The sequence below is a fragment of the Cygnus olor genome, chromosome 7 (assembly GCF_009769625.2).
Source record: "Cygnus olor isolate bCygOlo1 chromosome 7, bCygOlo1.pri.v2, whole genome shotgun sequence".
NCBI classification, from domain to species: Eukaryota; Metazoa; Chordata; class Aves; order Anseriformes; family Anatidae; genus Cygnus; species Cygnus olor.
Window position 1 is genome coordinate 34468464 of NC_049175.1, and position 17019 is coordinate 34485482.

Consider the following 17019-nt stretch of genomic DNA (forward strand, 5'->3'; position numbering starts at 1 on the left):
TGGCTGCAGTCCTCCAAGGTGGCTGTGGTGTGCCTACCACTGGGACCACCTGCAAACTGCTTGGCCTGAATCTGCAGCAAACTTGTCAGAAGTGTTGTAGCACCTGAGCCTCACTTCCCAGTTCGCACTGTTCGGGCGAATATATACATACACCCAGCCCTACCACAGCACACGAGCGTATGCAGCGCGTCTCCTTGCTCACCAGCATTTAGAAGCTGAGTTCCAGGTGGATTTCTGTATCGTTAGCACAGATACCAACTGCAAAGTCCTGTTAATAGATCAGAGTGCAGTGTAACTGACGATTTCTTGAAGCTTTACTTTCAAGCAGGTCTTAAAATTTCATTTAATGTATAAGCAAGGGAAGAAACATTTTGCAGGGTGTAGAATGAAAAGAAGTTTTGTTCATTACTTTTTTTTTTTTTGGATCCCCACTCAAATTAAGGATTATTGCCAAGAATTGAGTATTTTACCATATCCCAAATTTCTGTATTCATAAAAAACTCTCGGTTAAATCAGGGAGTGAGTAATAATTGGCACATGAAACTTGTGTATGTACTGGATTTTTACTCTGTTTATATTTTAAGGTTTTTCTCCATTGTATTTAATAACTTGCTTTACATTCTGCGACATAAATTCTTCTTTGGCTGAAAAAAAATTAAAAATCATCATAATTACTGCTCATATTGCACCCTAGACTCGTAACAAGATAGAACTTGGGGAATTAAATAAAAACCCATGGCATAACCTTCCACCTTTTAAATAAAATGCTTTCACAGCAGCCAGCACCAAAATCTGCCTTCCTGTGTCGGACACCACTTTGTTGGTGACACAAAGAAGCCTGGACGGCAGGACCTTTTCTAGTTCCTAGCTGTAACTTCCCAGCAAGCAAAATCTCGAGCAGCGTGGGCTCCCAAGAGAGGCTCTGCCTTTGTGAGGAGCTCGTGGAGGCAGGAATGAGGAGCGCAGCTGAGAAATGAGCAGAAAGGAAACAGCCCTGGGGAGCTTTAGTGCTGGAACTGAAGAAATAACTTGGTACTTGTACAGACAAGTGCTCAACAAATTCTGCAAATCGTAAATAATAATAATAATAATCTCTCTGCTCCCATGCATCCAGTGGGAAACGTGTCTTCCTCGCTGAGAAAACGGCCCTTGCTAAATAAAGTTTTGCCCTTTACAGGAACCAAGAGAGATAGGAGCTGGACACGAGGGCTCTCCTCTCTTTCCCAGAGGAAAGCCATTAAGCATAAAAAATGCATATGGTTTTTGTTCAGCAGCTGTTGGCTTTCTCAGCCCCAGAGCCAGAAGAGGGCCATGAGGTTTGGAAGAGCTGACCGGGCTGTTGCTGCCTCCCGCGTCCGCCCCTCTCCTGGCCGAATCATTAAATAGGACGGCGCCTCTGTGCCCACGGCCACCGGTGTCTGAAATTGCTGCGAATGTGGCTTGAAGCTGCTCTGCTCTGGGGTCCTGACTTGCATGGCAGTGTGAGTCTGACCCCTTTCGTGGTCACAGAGGGAACCACCACTACTACGTTTACAGGAAGGTGGTGGTCCTGCAGCGTTCAACCCCAGCAGAGCCTTCCCGTTCATTAAAGCTGCGTGCAGACCTCTCATGTTTCTGGGTCAGAAGTGAATTATTCTTTTCCTTACCTATTTCTAGAGAAAAAATACGGGACAATAATTACTTACACAATTTCCTAGGATCCTAGGCTTGCAGTGAGGTGTCCTCTCAGAGATCCTTGTCTGATACTGCTGCCACCTGAGTGAAAACGTGCCGTGTAAAACCACAGTGCGTGCATTTCGATTAGTTAGGTGATGATGGAGAGCATCGTCTTCACAAGGCTTTGCCCAGTAAAATAGCCAATGCAAGTACATGGGATCTGCTGTAGCACACAGGGAAGGTCAGAACATGAGGGAGGTAGGGAGAAGAGAGGGGATAAGGGAGGAAGAACAGAAAAGAGGACTCTGAGACCCTTGCTCAGCCAGGGGTGCTCCATTTGGGGCCACCCCTGAGCTACCCCGGGCTCTGCGAGCAGACGCAGAAGGACCCCCAGCGGTGTGGGACCTGGCAGGGAGCCTGCCCTCCCTCACTTGTCCCTTCTGTCTCCTTCGCAGGCCTTGTGATGAAAACCACCCCCAGGTGAAGCCTGACGCCTACGTGAACAACCTGGCCGAGGCGGTCGACGTTATCCTCAGCCAGCTGTAGCACCGGCGGCGCGGTGGCGGAGTTGCAGGATCAAGGACGAGGCCCGGCACGTCGCGCTGCCACCAGCTGCTCAGTCTTCGCTCTCCATCTCCCACGGGTGCGCAACACCTGTGTTTCTAAACGTTCCACGTAAAGGTACTAAAACCAGATACTAACCTCAGCAGAGGGGACACCGAGTCTTCTGTCCTCTGTGTACTTTTTGAGGTTTCCTCCCCTCGGTGCCGTACAAGTGCCAGCACAGACGGAATGAGCTGTCCCAGAAGCACCGCGTGCCACCGGGCTCTTTCCGTCTGACCCAGCCTAACTGCAGCCACCGGGGTGAAGCTCTGAGCTCCTCGAGGAGCAGGGATGGCTTCAAAACCCGGACCCCTTTGCTTTGCTGTGTAACTCGCCAGCGCTGTGCCTTTTGGGGTGCCTGAGGTGGGGTGAGGATGTCCTTGAGGGTGGAGGAGACCAGCACGGCTCTGCGGGGTCTGGCTGGGTACCAGCACGCTCCCACAGAGGTACGGGCATCACAAATCCCTGCCGTGGGAGAGCACCAGACACATTCGGCAAGCTGGTAGTTGGGTTTCTGCCCCCGTTAGCCGCTGTCTGGCACTGCCCTGGGTTAGGAATTCGGTAATGCAGTGACAAATCATGGAATAATTGTGTCCTCGTGTCGGTAATAAACACAGTCCTGTGAAGCTAGCCCTGGTGTTACTGTGTTCAGTTGGCTCGGCACCGGCAGGGGTTTCTATGGGATCTGAAATGCTCTCCTAGGAACAAGCTGGCACGCAGCACCTCACCGGCAGGGACACGGGGCTGATGGCTTTTCCTTTCCTTCAGAGGGGTCTGGCAGGCAGACGCAGGTTTCAGCGGGACACGGGTTTCCTGCCTTCTCCTGCTCCAGTCCTGGTCGGCACCGACCCTCACACAGCTCCAGGCACATCCTGCACCAGCACCAGCACCGTGTGCCCACGGGGTACCTGCACCCCCAGCTCAGCCACGTCCTGCTGCTGGGCAGCGCTCGGCGTGCCCGAGGTGATGCGCCGCTGAGCAGCGACTGGTGGATGCCTGGGGATTTGTTTCTCCCTCGCCTGACAGTTTTGCAGCCTGCCTGCTAGCACCTGCACACGTTGCACCTGGCAAGGAGGGGCGGGGGCTCAAAATGGGGAGAGGAATTAGAGATTTGGGATGGCTTCCTCGCATCCTCTGCCCCCGTGGGTGCCCAGCCCACCTTTGCGAGGGTCACCCTTTCAGGGGCAGAAGTCCCCTGTCAGCCAGCTTGGTCAGCAGCTCTGCTCCCCCTTGGTTCTCAGGCTTTGTGCTGTAGAGTGGAAAGGAATGAGGCCGTTTGAATTTTAACCTGCTTCAGGCCTCCTATGGGACCACGGGAAGGTTACTTAAACACACGTAATTGTGTGTGCGTGTGCACACATACACGTACGCTTGGGCAGCGTGCTCTGGCTGCATTCGGCTACTGCTTTTGGAGTTTGCAGGGAGGTGAGTGACAATTCCTGCCATGTTTCCGACAGTCAGAGATCGCCCCAGCTGCTGAAGGACACTGAAATGTTGCTCTGTGTTTCTGGAGGAGCCTGCGAGCCGCAGCCGGGCGCGTTGGAGATGCTCGTCTGCAGAGCTACCAGCTGGCTGCTGAGCCGCACTGCACCCCGTGGGGACAGAAGGGGAAAGTGGGCTAGGAATTAAATTGTAATAAAGTAAATTGCATCTGGGAAAATGACCTTAGCGCAGTCTTTCGTTCTGTTTTTGTATCTTTCATCCTCCGGGCAGCGGTTCAGCCAAAGTCTACAGCGCTGTGCGCATCCACGCACACGTGAAGGGCGCCTTAAAGCCCGGTCCGACGTCAGGGCTGCGATGGGGCACTGAGAAGTTTTTTTATCCTGTAATTCTTCCTTTTTGCTCTGTTACACTAAGCCTATCGCTTCAATCGGATTAAATTTAGGCAGATAAACATCCTGCCTGTCTGTCCTGAGGCTTGTCACATTGTTTGCTCCCTTACGGAAGCGCAGCCCTTCTCTGTTCGGCTCTACAAAGCGAGGTACTGCGCACGAAGGCTGCAGGTGGCTCTTGCCCTATTTCCCCAGGGAGTTCCCCACGTGCCTTTACCCCGCTGTGGGCTCCCGGTCTGGCTCAGCTTTAGGTTTTATTTTACGGGATGGGACGTTATCCCTGACCTTAAACACAGAGCATAAGGTGCTGCGTGGCGCTCCGGCTTCGAGGTGCGTTTCACCGTCACCTCTTTGGGCCGCCCTGCAGATGGACAACCGAGATAACTGCACGGAGCCGGGGGGTCGTTCTCCCCCAGACCCCGCGGGGGGGATGCACCGCGTCTCCCTGTGCACAGCACCACAAAATGCCCGTTTTTGTGGTCCGACTCGGGGCAGGGACATCTATACCTGGCACCGACCCCGCGAGAGAGCCCCCCCCCGACCCCGGCGCGCCCGGCCGCGGGAGCACAGAGAGGCGAGACGCCGGCCGGGGTTTATTGAACCAGGAAGCTTTATTTACACAGTAAAAGTAACAAGCAATTTCCTGAGACTGAGCTGCTCTAGTGCAATCAAGTCATGGAGAGGGTACAAATCAGCAGTCTTCTCGCCCGCCCGGGGAGAGGGCAGCCTGCAACGGCGGGGGCACCTTCGGCAGCCCCTCCCCGGGTGCACGCACATACCTCTGCGCTTGTGCAAGTAACAGGGAGACTTTGCTACTACAGGTCATAGCTTCAGAAGGCTTATTTTTATTTTTTTTATTTTTTGGCCATCCTCTTCTTTTGATTTCTTGAACATCAAAACCATAAACTCCGTAAAGCACTGCTACAATCCTCTAATGTCCTACGTAAGTCTGTTATCCTGTTCGGCCAGGAGCTTTAGACAATGCACTTGAAACACGACTTTATTGGCCAAATAGGCTATGCTATAACATGAAAAATTACAATCTATGTTACAAACGCTTCTTTTTGTCTTTTTTTTTTTTTTTTTTTAAGATGTAATCTTTCATAGAACAGGCTCAAAGAGCTGCACACACACAGCAAGCTCCCCGCGTGTGTTACCGGTGCTAGGAATTTTCCCGTTAAAATCCTGTGTGGTTTTTTTTTTTTTTTTTTCAGGAATCGCACTGAGGAATCGCACTTATTGCTGCTGCTAAAGCTTGTTATTGTCCTGGAATGGCTGCTGTGCGGGTTGGGCCGTGCCTTTAGCAAGTCCCCAGATACCTTCCCGATACCAAGCCTGTGAGCTACCTAGCAAAGACTAAGGTCAGGTGTCTGCATATTATTTTAAAATCACATTCTGGCAGGCGGCAGGGATCTGCCGCGGGGGTTACCAAAGCATCTGTGTGAGAGGTGAAGTCCTTTAAAAACCCGAAGCAGCCCCCCCCGGGGGGGGCGCCCTGCTTTTCAGCTGGTGTCGCGGCGGTGCACGGGGCGGCTCTCGCCCGGCTTCCACCGCGTGCCGAGGAGCAACGCCGCTGCTAGCTTTACAATCAACAGGATGTCCCCTGAATCTGAGGCACATACTATATTATATTTAATATTTTTCATTATTTTATTTATATATATATTTATATATATATAAATCCACAATTTTTTTTTTTTTTTTTACCTCTACAGAGAGAGAGAGAGAGGAAAAAAAAAAAAAAAAAACCTTTTTTAAAAGTAAGGCTTTCTTAAACTGAAACCAAGTACATGAAATCATACGGAACCGACAAGGGAACACCCAGCGGAGCCCCGCTGTGGCCTACAAACCGTAGCTAACTGCAGTCTGCGCCTAAGCTCGCGTGCCCAGGGTAAGGCCACGACTCACTGGAGAAGCGTCTTTAGTAAGGCAAACGGGTTGTGCTGCGTGTAAACTGTGTGCTACGTCTGCGTCGAGCACGGCTGGGTAGGGGTCCGTTTGGTCACCCTCCTACCGCCTGGGGGGGAGCACGGCACGGGGAGCAGCCCTTGGAGAGGAGACAGAAGCCCTTGTGAGTTACAGTCCCCGTTATGCATAGGCAAGAGCGCGCCCCGGGTCCCGCGGGAGCCAGGGGCACCGCCGGATCGCCGCGGCGCGGTGCTGGACACGACGGGCAGCCGCGGCTCTGGGGGCATCGTCGGGTTTGGTCGGTGGGGACCCGGCTGAGGGTGTGCCCGTGGCCACCCTGAAGCCAGGACCGTGTCAGTTGTGGCGGGGTGGGGACAGCAGGAAGACTCAGAGCCGCTTACAGCGCTCCCGGGGACGCGGGCTGGTAGCCACCGCGTGCCGCCGGCCCTTCCACAACGGGCGGGCTGAAAACTGAACCAGGATGTCTTGACAGAGACACTTTAAGGAGCTGGAGGATTCCCCGAAATGAAAAGACCCCACGTGTGTGCGGGCTCGCCCTGCCTGCCGGGGTCTGCGAAGCTCTGCCGTGCCGTCGGGCGGGAGGCGTAAAGCGAAGGAGCTGACGGCTCCCACCGCGAGGGGCGATGCCCACGCACCCCAAGCCACCGTCGAAAAAAGTGCAGTAACAAAACCAGCAACGATTAATAAAACCTGCACCGGAGGCTTTCAGCCTCTTCTGACTGACAGGCTCCTAAGGGTTTTCCGACGGGGGTGCTGAGCCCCTCCAAAAATGGCACCTGCCCGAATCGGTGTTGGGGTCTAGGAATTGGTTTTCCTTTCTCGCTTTCGCAGAGCTCGGGGAATAACCCGTGAGCCCCGAGGAACCTGCAGACGATGCTGGAAGCCGCTTCTACAGCTTTCCTGTAGATTTAAATAAAAAAAAAATAAAAGGAGGTGGGGAGAGAAAAAAAAAAGCAGGTGTCCTTCTAAACCTGTTAGCAAGCGGACAGCTTACTTTCCCGAGGAGTGTCTGTCGTACACGTGACGGTCGCCACTTTATCTGTGCTTCCAAAAGGCACAGGGAGAGGAAAAGCTTTCAGTGCTGCTACCTGAATTTTCAGCATTTTGACAGCTTACTTTCGTCAAGTAATCCCACGGCACTGGACACGGACCCACGCCACAGTCGGAGCAGAGCGCGGCGGCCGTGAGCGCCGAGGGCAGAGCCGCCGCTGGGTGGGTGCGTTACCCCCGGGGGGACCCAGCGGGGCCCTGTCCCGATGGGTGAGAGAGGGGCTGGGAAGAAAAAAGCACGGCAGGAAGGCATCTGAGCGCTGCTGGGGCGGTGGGGGCGAGGCAGCCCGTGAGCTCCTCGTCAGGAAAATTAAAAAATAAAAATAAAAAATAAAAAAATCCAGCTCTTACCACTATCAAATTTCAGCAAAGTACTTGCGGTTTCCAGCCGATGGCACTGCCAGGGACGGGAGGGTTGGCAGGGAGGGACGGGGCCGTGCGGGATGGGGACGGCTTCGCTTCGGCACCCGGCACCTTCCCCAGCTCCTGCCAGGGCCTGGGCCAGTGCCCGGCTCGGTGGCAGCCCGGGAGCAGAGGCTGGGGAGCGCCGGCCACCCCGCAGCCACCGGCACAGCCCCGGCCACCGCCTGCTTGGCAAAGCTCAGCTGATGCCCTCGTCCTTCCCCCAGGTTTCCAGTCCGCCCCCGTGGTGGTTTTTTTCCTTTTGCTTTACAAAGAAGCGCAGGGGTGAACTGGGAGGCTGCGGCCGGATCCCTCAGCCGCAACCCTACGCTTGCACGAGTTGTTTTCTCACCAGCGGAGGCCAAAAGAGAGAGCTGTGAGTTTTCTGGAGATCTCCGTACCTCATCTCCAAAGCCTGACAGGCAGTTAGCCCAAACTAGCTGGTATCTGGCTACAGTAGTTACAAAGAATTTCAAGATTTACACACGCACACGCGCGCGCACACACACACACACAAAATTGCTCTAAATACCTGACGAAATTTTGGCAAAGCTGCTTCGTCCCCTACGGCTGGCGGGAGGAGGCCACCGCCAGGGAGACCCCTGGGAGACCCCAAGGAGACCCCAGGGAGACCGTCACGGCGCCGTGCTGGCGACCCCAGACCCCAAATTGCCGGCCCCGTGCCCTCAGTTGTTCTCGATCTGCTCGATGTCGAGTTCTCCATCCAGCTGGAAGGGGCTCTCGGCGCCCGCCCCGCCGCCTCGCCAGGGCGCCGCGTCCTCCTCCTTCCCTCCGCCCTCGTCCTCGGCCGCGCCGCAGTCGGACTCCTCGCAGGAGAGGTCGTCCCGGCTCGCCCGGCGCTCCTCGCCCCGCGAGCGCGGCTCCGGCACCGGGGTGCAAGCGGGGGTCCTGCCCGGCATCACCTCCGCGGAGCCGCCGGCCGCGGGCCACGGCCGGGCGTCGGGGAGCCGCTGGGCGCCGTCCTCCGCCGCGGCGCTAAGGCAGCTGAGGCTGTTGAAAGTCTGGCGGTTCTGCAAGAGCAAGGGGAGAGAGAGAGGCGGCTGAGACGGGCGCGGGAGGGGATCCTAAAAGGATCCTAAAAGCCGCGCCGAGGTTTAGACGTCCCCACGGCCGCCAAACCTGCGAGCCCCTGAGTCTGGAAAGAAACGAACGGATCCGCCAAAATACTCGGGGATGAAGACAACGCATCCCTGCCAGCTCCAGCCCTCCAGCACCCAGCCCAGCCCGTGCAGCAGGCGATGGCGCCCAACGCAGCCACCCCGGCCCCGTTTCTGCCGCCACCCCGCGCACCTCCACGGCACACGAGTACGGCAGTGCCGAGCTGCTCCGCCAAAATGAAGTGCGCCTGTCCGAAAGCTCTGTTTTTGAAAGCGGTTCCTGGAAACGTTAGCCCCTCTTCTAAGCAATCGGAGCCTGTGTGCCGCTAAGCCCTCCGCTGGGGTATGTCCCGACCACGCGCCCTTATTAAAGACACCCCAAGGTGGGCTCTCTGTCCCTCATCCCGGTCATGGAAAAGGCTCCGTGGCCCGATGCCTTTCCCAAAAACTTGACGCGGTTCGTGTCTTGTCACTTCCTCACAATGGTCTCAAAATGCTAAGGACGATGAGGAGCTCCCAGCATCCAAAATCCCCCCCCCCCCAGCAAAGCTCCCACAGCCTCCCCAGGAGGCACCAACACAAGCACCTCACCGGACCCATTTCACTTTGCTTTTTAAGGAGCGAACTAAGCTCTAAGTAGCGACGCTAGACGAAGCACAGCCGCCACCCTGCTGATGCTGGCTGCGGCGCCGGGCACGTGCCCGTAGCAGGCAGAAGGCAGACGCACCACGAGAGCCCGGGGAGCATCTCAGCAGCCCGCGGACGCTCTCGCAAGAGACCGGGCTGCAAACCGAGCGTGAGGCGCTGCAGCACCAAGCACTCGCTTTGCAGAAACACGGCCTGGCCACATCCTACCCCAAGCGCCTGTTTTAGCTCGCTCCGTGCACCCACCACCCTAGCCTTAGGCGTTGCACCAGACCAAACACCAGATAACGTGCTCGGGCTGTGCCCCGGGGGCACTTGTGAGCACTGAAGAAGTCGTTTTCCCCCCTTTCTTTCCCCGGGTGGTGCAGCAGGACCGGGGAGGTGCGCCCATCCTCTGCTGCGACCCGCAGGCATCAGCCCCGTGCTCCGGCTGCCCCGGGGCGCCCTCTCCCATACGGCCAGGGCTGGCTTTGCACCGCAACACACGGGACCCCATAAGGGGCAGGCACCGACGGGAACCAGGCGCAGAGCAGACACGTCTGTGCTCCCGCCCTGACAAAGCTGCCCACTGTTCACCTCCCGGTGTGCCAGCAGGCGGCTTTCAAACGTGCATCCACGAAATGACGGGGGAAAAGAAACACCCTTGCTAGCTGAAGAAGCTCACCTAACCCATGGCCCCAAGATCCTTAGAAACTACATGAACAAGCGTTCGGCTCTCCCGTCTCCACAAGCTTTCCTTTGCTCACGTGGGATTTACGTGTGCTTTGAGAGCTGCAGCATATTTGCAGTGGACGGGGGCTCCTGGTTCCGACATTCCTCGCTCGTCTTGGGGTAGGCTTTGTACAGAGTCGACTCAAACAGACGTGACGAGAAGACCCCAGCACGGGTACCTGGCTCAGGCCTTGACCGCAGGAGAGGCCTGCCGCAAAGGTGCAAGACCACGACGAGTTATGAGCAGCTCACGTCTCGGTGGGATGACAGAGCCAGGGGGATTCCCCAGAGGCCTCACCAGCTCCAGGCATCAGTCCGTATTTTCTTGAGCGGCCTGGGTGGTGGGCTAGAGAGCAGCCTGGTTACATCTGCAAGCCGCGTGTCAGCAGCTCTTTGAGAGCCCGCAGCAGCAAGGAGGGGGAGTCCGGCTGAGCTGGCCTCCAAGGAAGGGTCTAAAAAGGGTGAGGTTTAGCTTGAAGACACCAAAAGGGGAAGAACGAGGGCAGGCGACTGGGACACGAAACCCAGCTGGGTTGGAGACGTGGGTTAGGCACCTTGTCAAACTGGAGTCACTGCTGGCATCGCCTGGGGCAGCAGGAGGCTGTAAGAGGCTGTCCGGGCATCTTGCACTCATGTACCTGGGGGAAGGCCAGTCCCCGTGCCGTGTCCACCCGGGCCTTCTCCAAGAGCCAGGACAAACAGTAACCAGGAGAGTTTCGGTGCCGCACGGCCAGCAGGCACCCCGAGCGAGAGGGCTGGGGCACGTTTCCTCAGCCAGGAGCCGGCCTGGCCCCAAACCCCCCGATCGGCATTCCCGGGAACAGGAGGCGTATTCGCTCCGGGCCTTTGTTCCTTGGGTACTTTTCAAACCCAGCTAAGCCGGGAGTAACTCCACCAAAATAACTTACCCCGGGCTCTGGCTGAAGCCAAATCATCCCTTTACGTATCTCCCGTGGGATTTAGGTCAAAGTCTCCTTCGCGCTCCGATTATTTCTTTCGAAATCAAATGGGGCTGAATCCACACCAACGTGCGCAAGGCTTCGGGCACTACGCTGAGCGAAGCACCGCAGTAAAACAGGTCGTCGCAGAAGATGAGGCGGCGACTGGCCAAATCTTGAACTTTTCCAAACCTTGAACACGAGCTGTGCCCTTCCACGTGGCCTGCCTTCTAGGAAGCTTCCCGCAGAGATCCGCGCGCTGGTCAACGGCCAACCTGTAACTCCCGCCGCACTCGGAGGAGGCCCGAGGACACGAGAGGCATTTTCGAAGTACTTAAGAAAAATCTGCAAGCGTGTTTCCGCAAGCGATCTGGGCACTTCAAAGCCTAAGGCTCCTGAAAGTCAACAGTGCTCTCAGAAGTGCAAATCCCTTTCACAAATAAAACCCTGGCACTTCCAGGAGGTTGTTTCTTCCCTCCGCTCGCCGCCCTCTGCTAACCGAGCCCATCTCCTGGCGCTGGCGCTGCCCCGTGCCCCATCCCGCGAGGGGGGAAGATGCTCCACAGCCCTTCGGAGAGGAGATGGGTACAAAGGGCAACAAGGCCGCTACTGATCCCAAGGAGCAGGCAGGGACCCAGACCCCCTGCTGGATTCTGAAGAACTGTCTGAAGACACAAGTGAGAAATTTTTGACCGCCTGAAATGAGCCGCAGAGCTGCCAGCCACCGTCACCGGCCAGCCGCCGGAGCCCAGACCTTCTTGCGTGGTGGTGGACAGGCTCAGAGCGCGTTGTCCGCCTCGCAGAGGGGAGTGCTGATGCTCCACAATGCTCCACGACACGCGGGGGCCAAAAGCTAGGAGCTCCAGAAGCGGCCAGCAGCAAACACAGTGACTGCTCAACGCTGGGCCACGAAGCACAAGTGCTCCTAAAGTCCCTCGCATTTTCCACTCCAGGTTTTATTCGGGGTTTTGAGGGGCAGGAGCTGCAGGAACTGGTTCACCCCCCGCATCCATCCTTTTCCATAGGTTTTGGAGCAAGTTTCCATAGGTTTTTCCTTCCCTCTGCCTGTGTGCCCAGCAGGCAGGGATGCAGGCTGAATGTTGGCAGCCCCGAGAGCGAGAAAGGTGGAGAAATTCCTCGGTAACACTTCTTCGTAAAACTCTTCCCCTCATAAAATAACCGACTGTGAGTTTTTCCCCGAAACGCGTCTCCCTCAAACAAGGAGACCCCGGTGCCTGCGCTAGAATAAATATTAGCACGCCCGTGAGCCCCGTGGTGAAACACTTGGAATGGCTTTTGCACAACCCCTTTTTTTTTTTTTTTTTTTTTTTCCACCCTGCCAGGTTATTGCCGCAATTTTCTCAGCGAAGGTGCAACCCTACGAGCTGTCAGCGATCCCGGCCCTACCCACTCAGCTGTCATCACCTCCCATTAGCACACTGTGCTACAGTTTCTGCAGAAAGCTGGAAATAACCCGCAGTGAGAAGGCACCGGCGAGCGCGCCGCCTCCCTGCTGCAGAGGGCTTGCCGAGCCCACGCTGGTGTCCCCGTCCCGGCCACCCTTTGGTGGAACAAAGCCGCGGGGACCCCTCTGCCCTGCTCGTTTTGGGAGGCGAACGCCTCCTGTTTGTCAGCCGCTTGCTGTAAGGCAGCCTCGCCCCCAGTCCTCGATCGCTATCTGCCGCTTTGATCGGCCGGGGGACGGCGACGTCCTGCGCGGCACCTGCGTCCCGCACGCCCCGTGCTCGTGCTGCCAGAGAGCACCCCGTGGCTGCAGACAAAAATGGGTTTCCTTTGGCTCTAAAGCTCTGCGTAACCTCATCGCAGCCGCCGCTGTGACTCACAGCAGGCACACACACACACACGTCTACGCCTCGCTCAGGTTCAAGGCTCTTCCACCTCACCGTTTCCTCAGACTTCATCCCCAGGCCGATCTCTCCCGGGGCTGCTTTTAGGGCGAGCACCCCGCTCGCTGGTTTTTTGCCTCCCCCGAAGGCTGAGCGCTGCCAGCCGCTGCAGCCCCCGCTTCCAAAATCAACACCGCCGCCGGGGGCTGCGGGTCTGACACCGACACTGCCGCCCGCGGGCCGGGCTCCTGGTGATGGATGGAGTGTCAGGGAAGAAACGACCGAAATACCTGAGGAGAAAAAACACAGAGGGCAGTTATAGGGGAGACGAAACGCAAACTGAGCCCTGGGTGTCTGCTGCGGGGCCGGAGCTGGGTTATAGGCTGGGGAAGAGGCCCGGGCGTTGCTGTGTCAGGCAGCTCAAACCCATCCACGTTTTTTTTCCACGTGTATCTATCGAGGCATTGAGCTGCCGGCGGGCACAGCTCCAGGTGCAGTGTGCTGCTGAGCTCACGGGGGAAAGCAATGGAAGAACATTTCCATCCCGGATAGCCGGGGCCATCCCTCGGGCACTACTGACCCCAAAATCCTGAGCGGGTCCCCAGCAGTAACTCGGTGTGCAGGCACCCACCTCCTCGTGCTGCCAAACAAGTCCCGGGGCGCCGGCCAGCCAGGGGAGGGCTCATCCCCTAACGAAAGGAAATATTTACACGGCCCCGATCCTAATTTTACAACAGCGGGCACCAGCGTTTAGCTGCCTGTGTGGATGCCGCGTTGAAGGTCTACAGCTTTCACAATTTTGCTTTGACTCTGCCTGGTGTGAAAAACAGCTTTTCACGAGCAGGCTAAGAAATACCTATTATCCTACCAAGTTGCTTCACACCACAGTAATAAAAAGAAAACCAACAAAAATAAAAGAAGGCAGCTTTGATTAAGTCTTTAGCATTAACGCTGCCTTTGGGACTGGGAGAGTTGATCTGGTTCCACTCGCAGTCTTACTCTCGTCTCCGGAGCTCTGGAGCTGCCCCACCCACAGTGAGGATTTTCAGCGGGTTTCCACCAATGCAAAAGGAAGAAGCCGCTGCGTGAGCCATCAGCAGGAATCCCGCTGGTGCCGCACGGCCCCAGGGAAACGCAGAAGCGGCGTAACCCCGAAACCCCGGAGGCAGAAAGCGGGCAGGGAGAGGCATGAAATCGGCGAGCGGCGGCGCTCGGCGGGGCTCCTCCGTCCCACCCGTGCCCAGCATCCCGCACGCTGGGGCTCAGCCTCTCGGCCCAATATCCATTCATGATGATAATTGGAGGAAATCCTCGTTTCCTGCCGAGAACAAATATTTTCCCTAACAGACACCGACCGCGTCGGAACGCGCTGGAGAAACGCGCTCACTCGGGGCACTGTACAGCCCCAGCAGCGATTCCCTCGGTGCCCAGCTTGCCATGCCCACGGCCCCGTCCCTGCAGGGCAGAGCGGGGATCCCACAGCTCGGGGCTTTGCCCCTGGAGGGCTCCGTGCCCCCGGAGGGATGCACGGCTGCCAGGCGCCCGCGCCGGGGCTGCTGAACCCGCGCCAGAGTAAGCACAGCCCGGCCGGCGGGGACGCACGGCAGCCTGAGCACCTCCAGCCAGCGCCGGCAGCTCCTCCTGCCAGCAGAGCTGCAAAAATATGCGTTTACATACGTTTTGCAAGCGGCGGGTTTTGCACAGCCCCTCCGGCTTCTCCCCTGCATCCCAGGAGCCCGGAGGCTGCAGGTCCTCTCTGGCGGAGGTGCTGGCGTCGGGGCCGAGCTGCTCTCTCCACCGTGTCGCTGCAGCGTGATGGATGGAGACGGAGGTGCTTTGGGATGAGCAGTGTATGAGCCTGAAGTCAGGGCTGGTAAAGCTTCGGGGGCTGGAGTGGCTTATCTCTGGGGAAGTTCAGAGATGCTGATAGCCCGGCTTATCCCAAGTTGAGATGAAACGTCAATAATATGGATTTCTTCTGGTAAAAACACATTTTTGAGAGTTTCAGCCCTATTCCTTTTTCATATTCTTTGCATTATATGCGGCAGAGAAGTACTATTATTATACTACAGTGGTCTCACTTCGTACCCTTAATTACAACACAAGACGTTATGGAAATTAAAACCAAACTTCCAAACCTCTCCTTGAATTTCTCTGACAAAATGCTTTCTGTGGGACTTGGGATTTCCCTGACAGCCCACCTCAGTGGAAACCTGCTCCTGCTGAGCGTTCCCACCCGACTTCTCCTGTTGTAACTCACGGGGGGTGCCACCACGTGGCCTTGTGTCCCCCGCCAGTTGTGTCACCGGCACAGCCACACCGGGACCCTCTCACCTCATCAATGCCCGCTCCCCATCAGGGGCACGAAGTCTTTATTTGAAGCTCCCAAACAAAAACAACAGCTCCCAAACAGCCAACTGGGCTCGGCGCCGGTGTTCCTGCAGTCCTGGGCACCGTGCTTCTGCCACCACCCCAGGAGCCAGCCTGGGACCAGCCCCCGTGTCCCTGCTCCCCCCACAGCTCTCAGATGCGGGCACCCCAAAACCAGCGTTCGCCAACCCTTGTGACAGCCCGAAACGGCACACACCTACTGCTGAATTTCTGCCTTCTGGGAGAACGACATTGCCACCGCACTGGTGCCAGTGCCTCCATCACCCTGTGACCTCCCCAGCTCTGCCAGCACCCGCGGATGCTCCAGCCCAGGCGCCCGCAGCCCGCGCTGGAGAGGCCAGGGAGGAGGATGTGCCAAAGGGGATCCTGTGGCCGCAGGGCCAGGAAACATCTGCGCGAGGGTACATGTATGCAGGAGCAAACGGCGAGCTGCCCCGGCCTGCCAGTCTCCTCGCTCGCAGAAAAGGAAGCTGTGGAAAATGGCTTGAGAAAGCAGAACATTTTCCAAATGAGTCAACAGCGCTTTGTCCAGTGCTATATTTTGCACAGTCACGTACCGTCGAGGCTGCGTTTGCCAAAAAATCAGTGAAATGGAGCAAAACTGAAGAGGAGGACGATGGGCTCGTTTCTGTTCCTGGCACGGCCCCGAGAGTCCTTTCCCTGGCCAGAACCGCCACGGGTGCACATTGGCACGGAGCACGGCGCACTGACGGCACGGCCAAGGTTTTCCTGAGCCGCTGAAAACCATCAGGACCGTGGTGGTGGGGAAAACCCATCGAGCATCTTCCCGGCCCGGGAAGGTGGAGCAGGCTGGGACTCTGCTGGAGAGGGGACCCGTGATGGCTGGTGGCACTTGTCTGCACAGGGACCTGACACCGAGCGCCACGTGCAGCGATTTACTGCGCGCAGTCAGCATGTGGCAATTTACTGTCATTGGCACAATAATAAAAAGCTGCACATAAATAACACCCTCAAAGCGCTGAGCAAATAATTTATCTGCGAGGCGGGCAGCAGCCCCACAAAGTTCCTCGAGGGAGACACGAGGAAACGTGGATAAAACGGGGAGCGGGGCTGCACGCAGGGCACCTGGCACAGATCCGCGCCGCTGCTGGGTGACGCAAATCTGCCGGCTGGGCACCGAAGCGATGAGATCTTCAGAGTAAATAGTGCCTCTGTGGAGCAGGGTGTTCAACCTGCTTCCTCGTCCTGAACCCTGTGCTTTTTGCAAAGTGCAGGGCTCGTGCAATCGCCTCAGTGCATTTTCAGCATCCTCTGACAGGAGAGGATGCGATGAACGGAACGCCTGGGGGGAGAGGGAGAGAAACCTGACTGCTGTCCGCAAATCCCATCACCGCATCGTTCGTCAGAAACGTGGAAGGGAATGGCAAGCCCAGAAATCCTTTGCTTGTTTTTTCGGTGTTTTTCTTTTCAAGCAGCACACACAACTGCTTTTGGCTGCCAACATCGAGTCTGTCAGTGCGTCGGGAATCTGGCAGGAGCTGGTGAGGAAGAGCCGCACGGCCTGGCCTGTGTGCCGAGGCAGCCAGGAGAACAGACGCGGCTTAAAACAAGCGTGGCCGGAGCTCCCAGCCCCAGGCACAGCCTGGCCATTCGTGGGGACAACGGGGATGGTGGCCTCCCTGAGCATGGGAGCTTTCATTATTGCAAATCCTTTTTCCAAGGTTTTTTGGTTTTTTTTGCTACAATGATCTCTCTGCTGGCTTCTGCTGCAAAGACTTCAGCAAGCAGGAGCTCAGGATGAGTCATGTACCGCGTTGGGCTCGGCAAGGAAACAGTACCTGAGGTCAAAGCTGGCATCTGCAGGTGCTGCCAGGGTCTCAGACCCCACCCTGAGCACAAAGGTCTCCAGAAAGACTCAAGAGGCCTCAGGGGCAAC

The 17019-nt window shown here is 56.8% G+C and overlaps 2 protein-coding genes across 2 annotated transcripts in view; one reads left to right on the top strand and one right to left on the bottom strand.

The window, feature by feature from the left end:
- LOC121073346 (phospholysine phosphohistidine inorganic pyrophosphate phosphatase) overlaps positions 1-2889 on the top strand; it is a 171285-nt gene extending 168396 nt beyond the window's left edge. Inside the window, exon 7 of the mRNA XM_040564183.1 lies at positions 2112-2889. Within this exon, the coding sequence (XP_040420117.1) occupies positions 2112-2202 (91 nt within the window). The 3' untranslated portion in view covers positions 2203-2889. The remainder of the gene's footprint in view (positions 1-2111) is intronic.
- Positions 2890-5075: 2186 nt separating this feature from the next.
- The window catches only part of FAM53B (family with sequence similarity 53 member B), a 46057-nt gene continuing 34113 nt past the window's right edge, over positions 5076-17019 (bottom strand). The window contains exon 5 of the mRNA XM_040564191.1: positions 5076-8503. Within this exon, the coding sequence (XP_040420125.1) occupies positions 8159-8503 (345 nt within the window). The 3' untranslated portion in view covers positions 5076-8158. The remainder of the gene's footprint in view (positions 8504-17019) is intronic.